General features: G+C 40.0%; 1 protein-coding gene across 4 annotated transcripts in view; it reads right to left on the reverse strand.

Moving 5' to 3' along the window:
* Positions 1–1,316: 1,316 nt before the first annotated feature.
* LOC135471115 (uncharacterized) overlaps positions 1,317–18,330 on the reverse strand; it is a 26,615-nt gene continuing 9,601 nt past the window's right edge. For 2 of the 4 annotated variants that reach the window (XM_064750177.1, XM_064750179.1), the window contains one exon: positions 1,317–6,460. In XM_064750177.1, the coding sequence (XP_064606247.1) occupies positions 4,195–6,460 (2,266 nt within the window). In that variant the 3' untranslated portion in view covers positions 1,317–4,194. Of the gene's footprint in view, positions 6,465–18,330 lie in introns of all 4 variants that reach the window. The other 2 variants (XM_064750180.1, XM_064750181.1) reach the window with 1 other exon arrangement.

The raw sequence follows: 18,330 nt of genomic DNA on the forward strand, positions 1-18,330 counted from the left end.
CATCATTGCATTAAGTTTCAGGAGTGGATGGAAGGTATTGACAGTCTTTGCCACGTGGGATATATAGACTTGCACGCCACATTGGTAAAACACAAGTAATCGGCAACTCAGAAATAAACCGGCTTTTAGATGGGTCTTAGGTATATGTATGTACTGTAATTCTTCAACCTTTTCGCATATTTACAAGCTTTTTATTCAAACATATTGAAATATTATTGTATAGACTGATAAAATTATTCTTTTTGAGAAGCCGTGAAATTGGTCAGTCCAACCAAGGTAGTTTTGTTTCCAGAATGAAATTAAAAAGGTGCATACTTTGCATTGAAACTTATTTTATATGTGAAAAGGTTGAGGAATTAGGGTATGTATAACATTGTCAGATGACGACCAGGACTAATTAGGTGTCTAACCAGACATAGCACACCGGGCTAACCAGTCATGTTTCACGGCTCTAACACCTTAGTGCTGAGCGCCAAGCAAGGCAGCAACAAGTACTATTTTTAAAATCCTTGGTGTATGACCCGACCGGGTTTGATCCCAGGTTTCCCGACATCGAGGCGGACTGGGCGCGGCATCATTTCATCACACAGACACTGATTACTACGACTAACTCAAAACTTTCTCATTCACTTCTGGAGGTCCTACTGTAGATATTATTGAAAATCGTCAAACCTGTCAAATTTGTAGATGTCTCCCTTACCCAGCAAGAGACAGACATTTTCGCAAATAAATATACCTTTTCTCGGTCTTCATTTATTTAATCGGAGTATTTGCATAATACACCCAACAGTTCACTTATACGACAGCGGCCAGCATTATAGTGGGAGGAAATTGGGAAGAACCCTGGAGAAACCCATGCACGACCATCCGCAGGTTAGTGGCAGACCTCCCCACGTTACGTTCCCACCTTGCACTGTACGTGAGATGGTAAGCTCTACTGACTCGACATCATACAGCAGTCAATCTTCCAAAAGGAAAAACACATGGCTTATAGATAACAGTGGTTCCACAGATCACTTTTTCATAAAATAGAAAAAAAATAACCACGAACATTAAAGTCATAATATATTATATTGGTCTATATTTCGGTCACTATGTTTGTGCCATCATCAGGAAATATGTGCAATACAGTTAAACCTGTGTACTCTTTCTATATACATTAAGTGATGGCACCAACATAGTGACCGAAATATAGACTAATAATATGATGTGTTCGGAGTTACTTCCTTTCCATTTTATAGATAACAACTTACAGGTTTAATATTTTCCTTAAGAAAGGTGTTATTTCAAATACAACTATGAGTTCAACTAAAGATGTAATCTTCCTCATTCCATTTATCATTGGTCCGAAATTTACACTTACGCCATGAATATAGGCCTAGGCCTACGATAGAATGGCTATGGCTTAAATCTACTCGTTTAACGGTGACACCAGATATATGGTATCACGAGACTATCGCCGACACACTAGAATAATAATATTCGTAGACGACCTGGCAGATGGCAGTGGTTCATTAACGTATCTAGATCTATATTATGACCTTGTTAACGATTCATCACATCCACCTGCAAGTTCCCGAAGGCTATAATTGAATGACATGACATGTCTATATGCTTGCAGAATATGTCGGAATACATCCATGAACGAAAGAATAAACTCAGACAATTGCATTACACATGTTGTATTAGTTAGTTAACAATTACAACCCAGTGGTCATGAAAAAGCTTTTTGGCTAAATAGGATAAGCTGGACAAAGTAATTTCTCCACTGATATAAATGCACATGTATAACCATAATCATGGGTAGAAACTGAGACTTAAAACGGTTGTCTCGTAAACACATTAACGATCTTGGCAATGAAAACGGAACATTATGAAGAAGAGGCGGGTGTACAAGTATGACTCAGACAAGCTTTGCTCTTCACACGGCAATATACGACAAGAAATCTCACATACCTTCCATTACAAACACACAATTATTTGTATATCATCGTACGCATGCATGCAATCTCGCAGCTCGCTATTTATACGTTTCACACATGTACTTTAACAACTAGATATATTCAACACGTATCTTAGAAATCCCATCTGCGCATTCCACTTATAAGCACACGATAAATTTACCCAACTGCGCATCTTTCACTGTATAGATATTTATACACAACAAGTCACCTATACGTGTACTTGTATACAGAGCTACACAACATGTGCATATAATGCTTTCTGTTTCTTTCTGTGGTCAACTCACTTGCTCAAATCACATATAAAGGAAAATTTTTAACAACAATATCAGCACTGCAAGAAAATACTATCACTTCACCAAAATAACCAGTGAAGTCCAAAAATGTATTTCCCAGAGATGTATAAGTACATTTTTATGTAAGTTAATGTGTCGCAGCAGTATCATTTGTGAGAAAGACACTTTTCCGTCTTTGTCATTGTGTATAGATATCATCAAATTTCACATGGTGTATGACTCATGCTGTCGGTCTAATTGTCGTTTCAAGTATTTAACTGCATATCATTGTCAGGTGCACACATCGTGTGTAAAAATATGAAGAATATATGTACCTTAACTTCAGCATGGCTTTAAAAAAATAAGACCACGGAAACCAAAATTTATACTTCGAGAAGACATGTGTGTACAGTAACTATTTTGCTTATAAAGAAAGTTAAAGAAATGAAATTAATCTTTCACGTAACTGGAGAATTTTTGAAAAATCAGATACTAGGTCAAATAATGTATATGTATATAGAATCATCCTGTATTCATTCATTTACTTGTGACATGTACAAAGTACTGAGAAATATTTCACTTTAAGGACGAGTGTAAACTGTATTGCTGGAGGAAGACAAGCAAGCTGATCCCATATTAAATCACCGCACGCTTCCAGATACGTGATAATCCTCCTGGCAAAAGCTATTGGTCAAACCAGTAGGCGAAGGATTCCAGAAAGAGGCCTCGGTTTTCTCTACATATGAAGTGAAAGAATGTAAACGGCTCTGGCCTACAACAAACATTTATGTCTTAGGGCGGTCAATCGCGTATAGGCCTTGACTGACAAGTAAGTCATTATGTGGCCAAGTCGCTAAGCTGAAACACTTTCGCATCCCTTGAATGGGGAAGGGACTGGCCAAAAATCGACCCAAATCCTGGTCTTATCCTGGTAATACTCTTATTAACATGCTTGTTCATAAATCGACTTTAACAATAGATATATATATGTAGGCCCGAAGTCTACAATTAGATGTAGAAAATCTTCCCTCTTATGACAAATACCTAAAAGGCATATGTAGTTTTGCCTATGCAAATGGCAACAGTTTAACATGGGGGATTAGTTCAGACTCCATTTGTTGTGTTTTAAGGTTTAATTTTAAAGTTAAGGTTTTAGGTGATTTTCAAGAGAAGTAGAACAGGAGGCAATGGGGGTCTAGCCCTGTATCATACTTATCTGTCGAACTGATGCTTAGGCCGTCCAATAAGCCATATCCATACAACGGCGCATGGAAGTGACCAGGTGGTCATGTATAGCGTTTAACTCCAACGTATTCACATACACACACACATACACAATCACCGGAAGCAGAGTTTAGCAGAGTTTTCATAACAGAGTTGTGATATAAGTGTAATTTCCGGATTGTTAAATGTGAATTGTTAAACTTGTCATTGCCCGTCATTGTTTTTAATCAAGGTGAAACATTAACGTATCTCAGTTCCTACCTAAGCCACATCCGCGCTTCCCTGAACCACAGTGTATCATGTGAGGTGCCATGCTCTAAATGTACGTAATATACTCAATACTGCCCAATGACCAGTCGCGTTTGTTACAGGTCTTGATTTTGCACATCTATCCATACAGCTGTGTAAGCCACCACATGTAGTTCAATCAGATAGGAAAGCTTTCATCTATTTGCATTGATCACAAGTCACATTTAATGCAGCATGGGGATGCATACAGAAGTACCTACAAATATAATATTAATCCACAACAGTGACTGAAAAATTGGAATTTTGAGTTGCAACCACTGACATCGTTAAGGGACTAGATAAAAATATTCATATTTGACAAAGCAAGAAAAAATCTACTCTTTCGAAAAATCCAATTCATATCCAGGATATCGCTACCAATCAACCATACTGAATGCGTAGTAACAGAAATGAAGTATAAACTACAACCAAGGATTGTGGATCAGTCAAGCGTTGTCATCAAGACTATTTCCCCACAGCAAAATTTTCAGCTTCGGTTTAGATGACGTAACACAGTGCATTTTGAAACGAATGTCATCGACATCCATTGCGCAGCTAACGCTCTCACGTCCAAATCGGTTGTAACACAGTTTCAAGAGAGTAAGGGAATGGTTTCCAACAAGAGAGTCCAGCAATGTCACAAGACCGTCGTTGGTAATGCCGCACATGTTTAATCCTAAGCTCTGCAACGTTTTCGTTCGGCGAAGGATTTCAGAAAGTCGTTTAACACCTTGGTCTCCTAGAAAATTCACACTAAGGTCCAAGTGCTTAAGGGTAACATTCGTTACAAGAGTTTGTGCCAAATAAGCACACCCTTCGATCGTCATACCACAATTTTCCAAATTCAAGTCCTGAAGCCCAGGCGCCTTATTTACATTCTGACACATGATTTCTATTCCTCTATCCTTCACAAAATTTCGACTGAGATCTAGATCTGCAAGTGTTTGGTTCTCTTGAAGTGATTCAAAGATCAGACCACATCCTACCCACGTGATGTTGTTGTTCCGAAGTCGCAGTTTGGTAATGCTGCAGTTTTTTGTAAGCATTTCTGCGATGTGGACACAACCTTCATCTCCTATGTCCACGAAACTCAAGTCAAGTTCTCTTAACACTGCATTTATCATCAAACCATCACAGAGGTACTTGCATCCAACAGATTCGATGCCAGTCGACGAAATGTTCAACTGCCGTAAATTGGTGGATTTCCGTAACATGAATCCGAGGCGAGTGGCACCTTCGTTTTCAATACTGTTCAGTCTTACATCCAGAATACTCAGACCTGGATTGTTTTGAATTGCCAAACAAATATTTTCCATGTCATCACCTGACAGCTGAGTTTTCCCTACCCTCAACTCGTGTATACAGTGATGCTTGTCAAGTACCGAGGCTAACGCCTTGGATCGTTCTCCATGCAAACTGTATCCAGATATGTATACAGACATCATGGGTAGATCTACTGTCCTGGGGTCCCTCACTGGCGAACAGTCTGAGAACGACCGTCCGGAAAGGCGGGAAGACTGCCTCTGGTACGTCTGCTCCCGCAAACTCTTACGAATTTCGTGCTTAACACGATCCAATTCCACTATAGGTTTTAGACTCATCGACGCCTTGTCATAAATACCAATATCGAAGGATATGGTCTTTTCCTCCTCTAAAATAGGCTCACCAATGTCAACCGCTTCTTCTCGTACGTTGTACAGCAGGTCCGATATTGCCACCATGGCATCCAACATCACAGAGAGGCTATTGCAGTGTTCTGTCCGCCGGATTATATCACAGAATTCAAGGAACTGGCTATAGTCACACTTTGTCAAAGTTGCAATCAGACTTTCACATATCAGTCGTCGATCAGGATGGCCGGTGAAGGCCTGTAAGTCGCCGGCCGTGATGACACCTGCTGAGTGAAGATCCTCTAAAATAACAGCAGGTTGCAGCGACTGACAAATGATCTCCTCGGCACACTGAAGAATCACCCTGTGCGGAGCTGACAAACTCGCCTCCTTTAAATCCACAGACCTTTTTCTGTTCCTCGTCAGCGAATACTTTTTGGAATTCAAATCTGGTGTAACAATCTTGATGCGTCCTGGGGAGACTCTAAGTCCCCCATTATGGTTTGCCATCCCGTTGCCATAATGGTTATGACTAAGCTTTTCAGTGTCATTTGTGTTCCCACTGGAAATGTTATTCGCCAAAATGGTCGAGTGGTCAATTTCGCCATTTACTTGACCCTCCAATGAAGTATCCATTTTAGGAGTACAACTCAAGTCAATGACTTCAGTGCTTTGTTCTGACTGATCTTTGACAGGAGGCGGATTGTTACAAATCAAATCGTCAAAAACCTCATTGGTTTCTTTTGATGGAAAGCATCCCGAGTTCCTTGCAGAGGTGTCAACCAAAGAACCCCTTGGGGTGGAAATTGAAGAGGATCGAAAGAGGAATAGTCGCGGTGGTTTAGGAGGAGGCTTCAAACTCTGACTGCGTCTTAGTCCGACTTTATCGACCAAGTCTGGTAAACATTGTATTCTATCACATGGGGAATGTAAGTTGGTTTCTTCATGGCGAGCTTCTATAGTCGCCCAGGGTTCTGTTGGTATACTACCGCCTTTGCCAGACTTCAGTCGTCCTTGGGACGACTTACGGCCACTTCTACGCAACGAAAATCGGCGCCAAAACTTCCAAGGTGATCCTCTGGCGCTTATGCTGGAATCTTTGCTGTCTGAAAAATATAAAGTGATTACACAGCGTTACTCGAGTGTTTCATCAAAACCTAATTACCTGTAAAACTCACCTGACGTCCAAATATCTGCCAGTACAATTAACTGTGCAGAATTGAACAGAACTCACCTTTCATTTTATATACTTCACATATATACTTTCTCCATGAACAGATGTACAATGTTGTGCGAACGCAACATATTTAATGCCTATTTGTGTGATACCAATACAATCAGTCAATTTAACATGCACTGATTACCTTGGTGTCCAGAAATAAGCCAACGTCTGTACGGTAGTGATATCCCGCCTAGTCTTAACGACAGGTTGTCTACAATAACATACCTAGAACAATAGCACAGCTGAAGCCGACCCAAGCTGACATACAGATGTACCTGCCCTTGTATACAAACTGATAACTCCAGTTTATGATGCGGTTAAATACCTTTATCAAACGATGCGCATCAGTGGTTTTACACCAAGGCTGAAGTAAATCGGGTAACCTTACAGTGTCGAGTAACGTTCTCTACAATGTCTGCTCGCATCTGAAGCCGACTGCATGGCCCCTACAGGTTTGAGTCTGTATGTACATATCCTGAATATATCTGAATATATAAGTTGGGTCCTGCCGGGAAAACATATCGTCGAGCTGCAGTATTTCCCGACATAATAACTGCTGTAGAAGGCAAACAGTGCTAATGTGACCGGCGACCTTTAGCCACTTTGGTTGATGGGGAGTTTGGGACGCGGCGCATTTGGGTATACATGCTAGAGCTCTACAAACAGGCTTGTAACAAAATCACCGGCTTATAACGTCTACAAAATTATTCTACCCTACTAAATTGGCGTGGAATGGGGTGACATTACACTGGGTGAGGATAGGTTAATGCTGGATACAAGCTTACGGCGTATACACCACAAACCAACACCGACTTCATAACGTTAAACGCATAGGGAAGTAACCGAGCAACGTAAGGCATAATTAAAATTAAAGAAGACACTAATTTTCTTCTCATAAATGCAAATGTCAACCATATATGCTGTTACACATTCATATATGGCACAATCTATACAACTAATTTTATTTGCGTTTTACCTTAATGAAAAACACTCTCCGTACTTTCCCAGCCTGAATTACCATAACCTAAAACATAACATTTTGGCTTACATATATTTATATTTTTGATGTGGCCTATAATATTCTTTTAGTGTGGGTTATAACTGATTGACTGTTTTGCTTTGACTTATCCCTAATTGCACGACATTACACATGTGTATTCAGAAACATCAGTTCAACGTTCAGGTGAAAATGGCTTCCCCGCGATAGTTCGAGTCGTTCAGCAAGTCGTTCGTGGACGCTATAGTCCTGGTGTTGATTGTGGAACACAGCTGTTGCTTGCGGCGTGTTAACCTCCCAGTATGATGCGGCCATATATCCGTCGTATACGTCGATAAATTTGCTCTCCCTTTTAATGTACTGGATAAAGATCCAAGTATATATAAACACTGATTATGTCTGCTAAAACAGATGGTCAACTGTCTACAGCTGTATATGGGAAACAGCCATCGATGTCGAAACTAGCGCACATAAATTATGTATACGGTGAAAGTTGCTTTATGGTATCTAATCATTATCGGGCGAATAGCATATTATTTGGGGTTGTGATGGGAGATATACTTCTATTTCCGTTATCGCATAACATATGCGCACAGCCACACAATTCTCTTGTGACTTGCATGTTAGCTGAATTAGATTCATGGGGTGGGGTTTAATGTGGCCTCTGGTCCTGGGAGATACAACGGTGTCAGTGGATGCGGCTTTTCCCATCGTTTGGTTTGTTAGAAGAACCGGTCTTCTGACCCTATCTTTCAGTTGTGCCTTAGCGCAAGCCAGGCCGTCTTGTGGTACTTAAGCGCTGGGGTATTATATGTGTATTATCAGGTAAACTGCTATGCCACAGGTACAATTAAGTTTGTTATAACATACTTTTTAGGCTTTTACTGTCTATGATATGGTCTTTTATATTAAATGTGTGCCATTTGTACTGAACAGTTGATGGAACATGAATTTATGTGTTATATATTATAGGACAGGACTGGTGTTAACCTTTGACTGGCCAAACCCTTCACAAAAACCGGTTCCTGGTGCAGTGCATTATCCGTGACACTAACAGGATGCATGTTATTCCTGATAAGATATGCCATACGGTCAAATTTGATATTGAAGTCCGCCTGTTTTATACTGAGAATTCTCAGAAATCTCTTGCACTATTTATGAAACTATTGCAAACATCATTTCGAAAGGTGAAAATTGGGATAGTGTATCCAAAAAAACGAATATAGAACGAGTATTGATAAAGCATTCATTATCACCCCTTTACCTCACCACCTCTTCATCCAAGCTTAACGATGCATCCCTATCTACTTCATCCATATCTTGGTCATACCTATCTAGTCATCCCGCAGCCTCTCACCAACGCGGTCGCTGTGACTTCAAGTCCAGCCCATGCTGGCTTCCTCTCCGGCCGTACGTGGGAAGGTCTGCAGCAAAATGCGGATGGACGTGGGTTTCCACCGAGCTATGCCCGATTTCCTCCAACCATAATGCTGGCCGCCGCCACATAAGTGAAATATTCTTGAGTACCGCATAAAACACCAATCAAATAAATAAATAAATAAATAAATAAATAAATAAATAACGCCTATGATGTTCATGTCGTCTTGTCCATCCCATCCCCACCGTGTTAATTCACATCTCCTTCACTCCGCCTACAGTTCATCCCAATATCCATATCTATTTAGTATACCTATCTCGATGATCCCTATCTAATTCATCTGTATATCTTGTTTATCCCTATCTAACGTAATTCTTTCTAGTTCGTCTCTATTTGTTCATCTCTATTTTCTTCATGCTCTTTTTATTTATCAGAAAAGATCTGAGTCCTTTATTAAAGCTGCTGGGCATCTAAACCACGAACATACTTCATCGTTGAGTGCAACATAAACCCTTCTTACCCCAAAGTCACAGTGCAGTACAACACACCCGTGTTGTTTCCCAGAGACAAGTCAAGTACAACACACTGTGACGCGCTGTGTCCTACACAATCGACCAAGACAGACCAAACGCCAATAGCCGTGAGCCAAACACACGACAGACTGAACTACGCCAGCGAAACTCCTTCCCCCTAAACAACTGGTGTAAGAAAGGCTGATCGACGTATGTTCCTTCTATGCCCTCGCTGGGACAACACTATATACGGACACCTGTTCAGCAAGTAACGGCTAGAGTAGGCCTGCCTATATAGCTCGTTAATATCGTTCTCACTGGTCCAACACAGAACACTCAACGCTTATCAGACCAAATTAACGGCCCAGCCTTAGTCACGTCAAACGTGTCATACCTTTCAGTCAGTCCGCACATGTTGTGGCCGTAGTTGATCCATGGTAGTCCCGCTAGAATAAAGAACACTATTTTGCTTTGTGTTATCCAGCTCCTTCTCGAACAATTATCATAAATCCATTGATATCTCATAAATTATACAAAGATGTGGTCACATTAACTTTGTATCAGATGAAACGGCTGTACGTTGAGTGAATACATATATAGACATCAATGCCCCATACCACTGCACAATCGTATGACTTGACTACGATATAATGATGGGCTACACCATACGTGGAGGCTTATGGCCTAGGGGGACACGCGACAATAGATAGTAATCTGAGTACGAGTGTTGCGATGCTAAATGACATCATTGAAAGTTAAGTCCCATTAGAGGATAATCCTGTATGCATCAACAGTACAGGGAGTCTACAGGCCTACTTAGACATAAAAGTCATGTAATATCATGTATATCAGCCCAATCGATATACAAGCCATTACTTCGCAAAACTTGACATGTTCCGAGCACCGATATGCCAATGAATATATATAGTTTGCAAACAAAAACAAAAAAAACAGAAATACGAAGTTTTACTCAATATAATAAACAGCCAAGCAAAAACGCCTGATTTCACAGAGTATCTCCGCCTTAGATATATACAATATTAATATACATCCATGAACACGTTAAGGAATACCTTGCATGTTACATGAGCAAGCTATGCGCGAAAATCTTGCAAGGATTTGGGATGAAACAAAAAGATTCCCTATAAATGAGGTGACGTTAATATGTTCCAATATCTATAGGAAATAAAGCCCGTCTGTTCTCGGTAATGGAATGAAGTGATTAAATTCAGGACTAATCCTGTATCGGATTTCTGCGATTGCTTTGCAAAAAATCCTTTTTTCATGCATAATTACAGCCGAGATTTCATCAACCGATATCACGTGCACCAATATCAGAATGTCCTATTTTTTATTCGGATAAATACCAACTTTTAATCTTAGGTCTTACAATGCAGGAAAAATCTGATGCTAATGAGAAGTATGTCTAGTCAATATAACTGACTGTATATGTCACAAAACTGCAGATTTCATTCCTTATCACAAGTACAGCGTTGTCACTTGTTATACGATAACTTAACCAAGCAATTTCACGCACTATGGCAAACACTGCATGTACTTTTGTGTGAAAAATCTGCTGGCCTCAGCTGATGTTAATCGCTGTATCCTACTAATTAACCTTGTAAGAGAGAACAGTTCTGTTCTCAGCAAAGAAAATAGAGATCACGTCGGGTCATCTACTTTCTAACACAGCAGGGCTGAACTGTCGACCATCATTTCACCCCTCCATGTGGCGCAACAGCAACAAATGGCCCATTCACGGTTTAAGAAAGGCAGTGTTAAAAAGTGACGTATCCTTGGGAATTGTTGAAAACCTCCCAACGACACATTTAGAGAGCCTTTCACGCCCTCAAAATAAACAGAACATGTGCTTGAAGTTGACAAGAAGGTTACATATGCAACAACGCCAAATTCTCCCCGTCAAGTGAGTGAGGAAAAGTCATATAAAAAGTTAGTCGAAATGATGAAAATATGTGAATCATAACATACAAAAAGCGTTAACTAATGTCTAAGTGCCAAAGCCTTTGCTAATGAGCACTGAGTCACGGATTCCTAAGGGTATAACATGCAGGAATATAATACACGTTTGTAAATCAAGATATTTCTCAGGGAGATCCATACATATTCATACTATGTATTAGTTTCTCTATTTATTCCACAAATTTGGAACAATATGTAACAGAAGCAAACAACAAGATTGCCTCGATTTTATTTAAAGCCTGTGTACATTACACTAATCTGTTATACAGACATAGGTTTATATAATATATATCCTTTCTCACGATGCAGTCCTCTGAATTACAAACCACACACACGAGCGGGGTTGGCTGCAGTTCTTTCCAGTATTGACATTCAATCAATACCGTTCAATTAGATTCTGACTACAAGTGTATATTCACGAATTCGAGCAGTTTACTATTTGTCTATATATATAATATATATATATATATATACATAAGCGGTTGGCCTTATTTGTCCATACCTTACCTTACAGAGCACCGCAGGTGTGCACGTATGTGTGTATAAGGATGGAGTGACACACTGATCACACGGGCCGGCGATCCGCCGAGAGCCTTCCACAGATCTAGAGCATCTACACAGTGTGTTGTGGACCTAGGGCGCCTTTAACCTGGTGTAACCTGACAGTGACCGACCGTACAGCCATGTAGAGTGAGTCAGCTAGAGGAAGAGGAGGAGGAATGGCCCGTGTATATAGCGCCTGGTTTACACTCACTGATCAATACTGCTGCATCCGCACCATACGACAGGTGACGTAACTTCTAACCACAGACACTCGTCCATGCACAACGGAGTGACTCGAGAAACATTAATAATTACGACCATTTTTATATAGACGGTAATCTAATGCTTTCCCACATGTTGCAGGCACATGTACATGTATGTACTAGTTATCTCGCAGTTGTATATGGCAGTAATACAATTTGTGAAAGAAATGACGCATGCACGTTTGTATACACTGTCTCGTAAGTACGTATACAGGACGGCATGACATTTTGTGGAAAAGAGGCGCTTTTGCGGATATGTATTGGCCTACAAGACTTATTTAGTATATATATATATATATATATATATATATATATATATATATATATATATATATATATATATACAAAATGACAGCCTATAGCTGATTGAAAAAAAGATGCATCCACGGATGTGTACACAATGTCTCGAAACTATACAGAGCAGTTTAAAAAGCTGCACATGCAGGTGCATGGACAAGCTTTTATCGTGTAACTACATAGAATATCATGAGAGTTCATTAAAAAATAACTCGTAACCATGAAAAATAGAATATATATATATATATATATATAATAACATGCTAACACCATGGCACCTTTGAAAGTGAGGCCCTCGCGTAATTTTAAATGTATATTTTTGTTAATTACGGGATTGTTCCTCATAGAGTTTTCCTAAATATTAGGAAACCATCACAACAAAAGGTCAATGTGACCCTTGTACACTATTACACTGCGTGTGGAGGTGTTTATTAGTTAATTAGTTACCTAATTACCAACCTACAAAGCGTGCTCTTACCCTTTGTCACACTTTAGTCACCACTTACACCAGACGTATAAGTGCAAAAAGAAATATTCGTAGGAGCTCATTTCAAGATCTGTGTACTATTTGAAAATCAACAGAACGCTCGCGTTAATATGACACGCATTTGGCTAAACTAATGCATAACTAGGGTCTATTTAAGCATTTACACATTTGTGAACACTCTGAAAAGGTATTTTGTATTTCTTACCTGTGTTCCAAAAGTTAGAATATTTCCACCTTAGACCTGAAGATCATCGTTTCACCCGTACAGGGTTCCGTGTCCAAGTTTCAACAGTATGCAATTGTCTAAGAACGCCACGGTGAAACGTCGTCCCACTGCCACTTTTTATCCCCAATGCTGCTCCATCATAGCTATGTTTTCAAACCCTTAAGAAATTAGAGGCTAATAAAGGACTGTACCAATAATGCCACAAGTAATTTAAGACATGTCCACACCTCTGCATGGTTGGCACCATTCCAGCACTGCACCCGTTTGGCCTTATACGCCTTACATGCCAATATATCGAGAACCCTATCAAACTGAACTGCATGGGGAATCCATGAACGAACATCAGCAATTGGTGCGTGCCACCTTCACAGGCTACAAACTATATCGTCCTTGTCCAGTACCAACATGCGCTCAGTGAGTAGCCCCTTGATATTTTATGCGCTTCTATTGCGGCTTAGGCTGAACTAAATCAATATCGGGAAATTAGATCAACACGTTGGTCGGAAAAGTCGAGTTGTTGCACGATGACCACAATCATCTGAATTGCAAGCCACTGACCGGTTTTAGATAGGGGTAACGTAGTTCCTCTTTCTTTAACATGGCCAGCACGTAATAGCAGCTGACAGTAGCAAACGAGATTTATCACGCTCCTGTTGGAACTAATGCCCTTTGCATCAGGTGATGAAGCCTATAGACCATCATTCGAGGCCGCGTGGTTTCGGAAAAATTTAGTATTCAAGAAATAATTACCACAAAAATGAATATGCCAAATATGCCGTTAAGTCCGATAGCAATGCTAACAATGCTAACTATGCACAAATTAATATCCTCGAAGATGCCTTTTGTCTACACCGTCGACAAGGCAATAGCTTTCGAAGTAATAGCATGATTTCTTGCTAAGTTATTGGCAAATCGTTCGTTGTCTCCTTCCAGCTGACTTCACCACACTGGCGTGAAATCATTTTCGAATTCCGGCTTTACTTTAAGCTCAGTGGTTGGAATCACTAAGCAAATTCTTGGTTATAGACCAGTGATCCCGTGATCCCTTGTCTGTTTGGGTCTCCGTAAGCTTACAGGAAATAGATTCTATACATTCGTATGGCAACCATAATTAAAATGTATAATCAATGAAATGGCTCCTCAAAGCTATCAACATGAAAATATCAGCAATATACAAACGAACAAACAACATACAATCTTCCACAATACACATCTAATCTTCTTCCTGCAGCAGCAAACAAGAGTTACCAGTTATACACACTCAAGTGTGAGCACACACATCTGCTGGTCCAGCGCCACACATGTCCGGAAGTTGTTCCCCAACGACCATTTTGCCCTTTAACAATCCTAGTGGTTACGATCGTGTGAACTATTGGTACAAGCCTGAGGTCGAACACTTAAACATGTAGGCAGGGGGCATAAAGTATAGGTCAGAAACTTTAAGAGGATTGGCACTCGCGGGCCAAGATGGTTCTCTAACAAAAGAATGGCGCGATCTCTCCTGGTATATGCATTTAATTATGTGAATTGAATCATAAAATCGTTTTGTTAGAGATCCACTATGGCCGTCATAGCATGTGCCATCGAAACCGAGGCCAATATTGAAATTTAACATATTCAGGGCAAAACTTTTTATACACGACTTTGCCATGGTGACCAAAAGAAAAAGATGCATAAACGGAGATCTTTTACCTTACAGGGTCATACTGTTGGCATTGTCCATAGAGCCAATTCCATGCAAGTGAAACACAATAAAAATTGTCATGATTTTATCCGTAGAAAGCGAATAGGTATGTAGAAATCAATTAAACCATATTCCAACATCCACACCGTTTGTTCACTTGTTCAATAAAACTCACTTTTGGTTACGCATCGGGACTATCCCTTGCGAGTAACAACTTCCATATCATCACACGCTTTCGCTTCACAACTCCCAAGAGATTCAACATTCAACAATCAACTTAGCTGACTCAGAAACGTCGAACGTCACACAATCTCAACGGGATTGAAATAGATAGTTATTGTTTCCTCGTCACCCACTTTTCGATTAATGTTTTGAGCGTGTAAAGCAGTATGTATGTTTAAACAGACTGCGTATCGTGTAAAAAATCAGTGGCTGTAATATGGTATTTCATTATGTCAATGGGGACACCACGACGGTAAAACACACCACACTCCCTGATACACCAGTGCATGGCTCATCACCCAAATCGGTTATAAGTCAATCCTGAAATGACCTGTAATTGTTCTGATCATACTGTATGTAGTTTACAGGTTCATATATAGGCCAACAATAATGAACAATCCTTCAAAATTAAAATCAACCTCTCAAAACAACGGGTGACAAATACCGAACATATATTACGGAGGGCTTACACTTTTTATACAAGACAACATGTAAAAAGTTTTTTTTTTGCATACTAATCACTAAACATTTGAACTCATGTGCTCAAATAAACGTCCTCAAAGTATTCGATGTAGTAAAAGGTCGGGCACCTGTTCTCTTACATCTTGCCATGTCATACGAAAAGTATGCATGATGTGAATCCGCTATTAACTCGCTATACATCTAATGATTCCTGATTCAACTCCTGTCCTTTCAACGTTTCACACATGCACAAGTTCCATGGACTGGGCCTCTAATACAGTTCTTCAAGTACAGCAATTTAGAGGATGCACTCAAGATTACTCAATACACGGTGATGGTCAAAATGCCATCAGGCATTCAGGAAGCCAGGTCTTAAACATAAGAGCAAACATAAACAAATGAATCATGCTGTTCATCCTGTCGCGCTACGTTACAGAAGCAAAAGAGAAGCAAGCCCGAACCTCTAAGTGGCCTTAGGCTAATTCACTATAACGTCCTCGTGCCTTGATCATATATACTGAGGCCAATATCTCTCCATCGAGAACGAACAAATACGCCAGTGTCCGAAAATGTGACGCCGAGTAATGTGCACCATAACGATTCCTGTGCACATTCAACGCCCGGGGCATACCGAATCTGCATATCGTTCGTCACGAAAAGGAGAAAAGCGACAATTCCTTCCAAAGTGTGCCTCTGAAGCCTGTATTACTACATACTGAGTTGTTCTGTGACTTGTTAAACAGAAGCAAAACTGATTAAATTCTACCTACACGTCAACATGTGGCTAAACATGTGGTGTACTTTCGTTCTAGGTCAATTACGCCGATAAATGCTGTTCTGTTTTAAATTTACTCTAGTTTCTATCCCAGTTTCTAATCTAAATTTAACAGGTACCCACTTTTTAAGTAATACAAATTTAAGGCTAGTAATTGTAAGGCCTGTAATTCCAATTCAATGTTTGGCATCAAAGAACTCACAATGGCAATTCTGAATATACGAACCTAAAGTCTGGAAGTTATCCGTCTCAGCCAGGAATACAGACATACGTTCTATAAACTACTGTATAACATACCCTTAAAGGATAACCCCCAAAAGCCAGGATACTAGATAGCTCTATACACATCACAGGTAACACAATCCGTTGTCATGGCGATGCCTTTTTCATTGTGTAATCATTCTTGGTTGATCAATAATGTGCAAGCATCTTGATGGCCTATTTGACAACATTCTTCGTGCAGTTTTGCCGATATTCTTGGCAATTCCATCACTCACACTATAACACGTATACATGTGTATTGCGACGGTTTCAGATTGCGTTTTGCGGCAGCGCTGACGCCGCCATTTCACCCGCGCAAGATGCACAGATGCCACGAGTACCGTTTCCTTGGTAAATGGTCACACCTAATCGGTGAAATCCGTCCGCTTGACTGGTTTGATTAACGTTTTATTCAAAGTGTTCATGTAAAAGCGTAAACAGTAACAACCTACACGCCCCTAACACCATCCATGGCTTAAGCAGTATTAGGTAATAAAATGCATTGATGGTGATTGTGCTTTAGTGGACATCACTGGTCTAGAAGTACTCAAAATGATGCGTTGTCATCATCGGTTGCATTAAGCATGCACAAGTCAGAGAATACAGAAGATATATACTTCATGAAAATCAGTGTAGTACATTAGGAGTCGCCTGGACAAAGTCTGAGTCATCGTATCTAATGGGGTATGAATGGGGTATAAATTACATGTATTGAAAATAATTACCCGACTGAAATTGTACCTAACCATGCACAAGTCAAGATGATAAGAATATACATGTATGGTCAGTCTCATCAAAATCGGTGGAGTAGTTTGAGAGGGCGAAATAGTGTCTAGTGACAGATGGACAGACAGGTGATTCCAGTATAACTCCTCCCACCACCCAAAACAACTATGATGCGCAATTTAGGCAAAGCGATGTTTTGTATTTAGGTGTTAACATTACATTATTACTTTATGACATTCTTTCACAAACACAAACAAGCAGCCACATGCAGCTATTTGAGTTTAACTATACAGATGTTTTCCTTTACATGATTATATCGTTGAACAGGCTATAATGCTACTTACGCCCTAAATCCATGCAATCTTAACAGCATCGTTTAAGTCGTATTGTTCATCCTGTATCTGCCCAAAGACATACTTTACATGATGAAAACGAATTCTGTGCATTCCAACACATAGCAAATAATATCAAAACCCATGTCCATGCTACAGAGTAGACCTATACGTCTGTCTGTGCGGTAAATGCCGTGAGTGTGCTCAGTGTTGGTTCTATGTTGTTTTTTTTTTTAAAAAGGGAATATTATGAGTGTCAGAAAAAGCATTCACCCTTATGCAAAGTACGGACGCCATCAATTACAGCCCCATTTCAGGATCCGCTGATACAGATTTCTGTCCATAATAGGGACCACTACCATGCAAGTGGTATCTAAACACTCGAGAGCCCACTGGCGCCGATGCCTTACCGATATGGTGGCAACAGCATGATAAAAAGACTAACTTGCTTCCATCGATTCCTCAAATTGCATGATAAGGTAGAAATGAGTGAAGGAATGCTAAAGTCAGCAGGAATCGATGCAGTTACATCATTTCTCTTTTTTTGTATTGTTGGTTGAATTTGAAGCTGGACCTGTGACGTGAGTCATAGATCAAATCTGAAA

The sequence above is a fragment of the Liolophura sinensis genome, chromosome 7, assembly GCF_032854445.1.
Source record: "Liolophura sinensis isolate JHLJ2023 chromosome 7, CUHK_Ljap_v2, whole genome shotgun sequence".
Taxonomy (NCBI): Eukaryota; Metazoa; Mollusca; class Polyplacophora; order Chitonida; family Chitonidae; genus Liolophura; species Liolophura sinensis.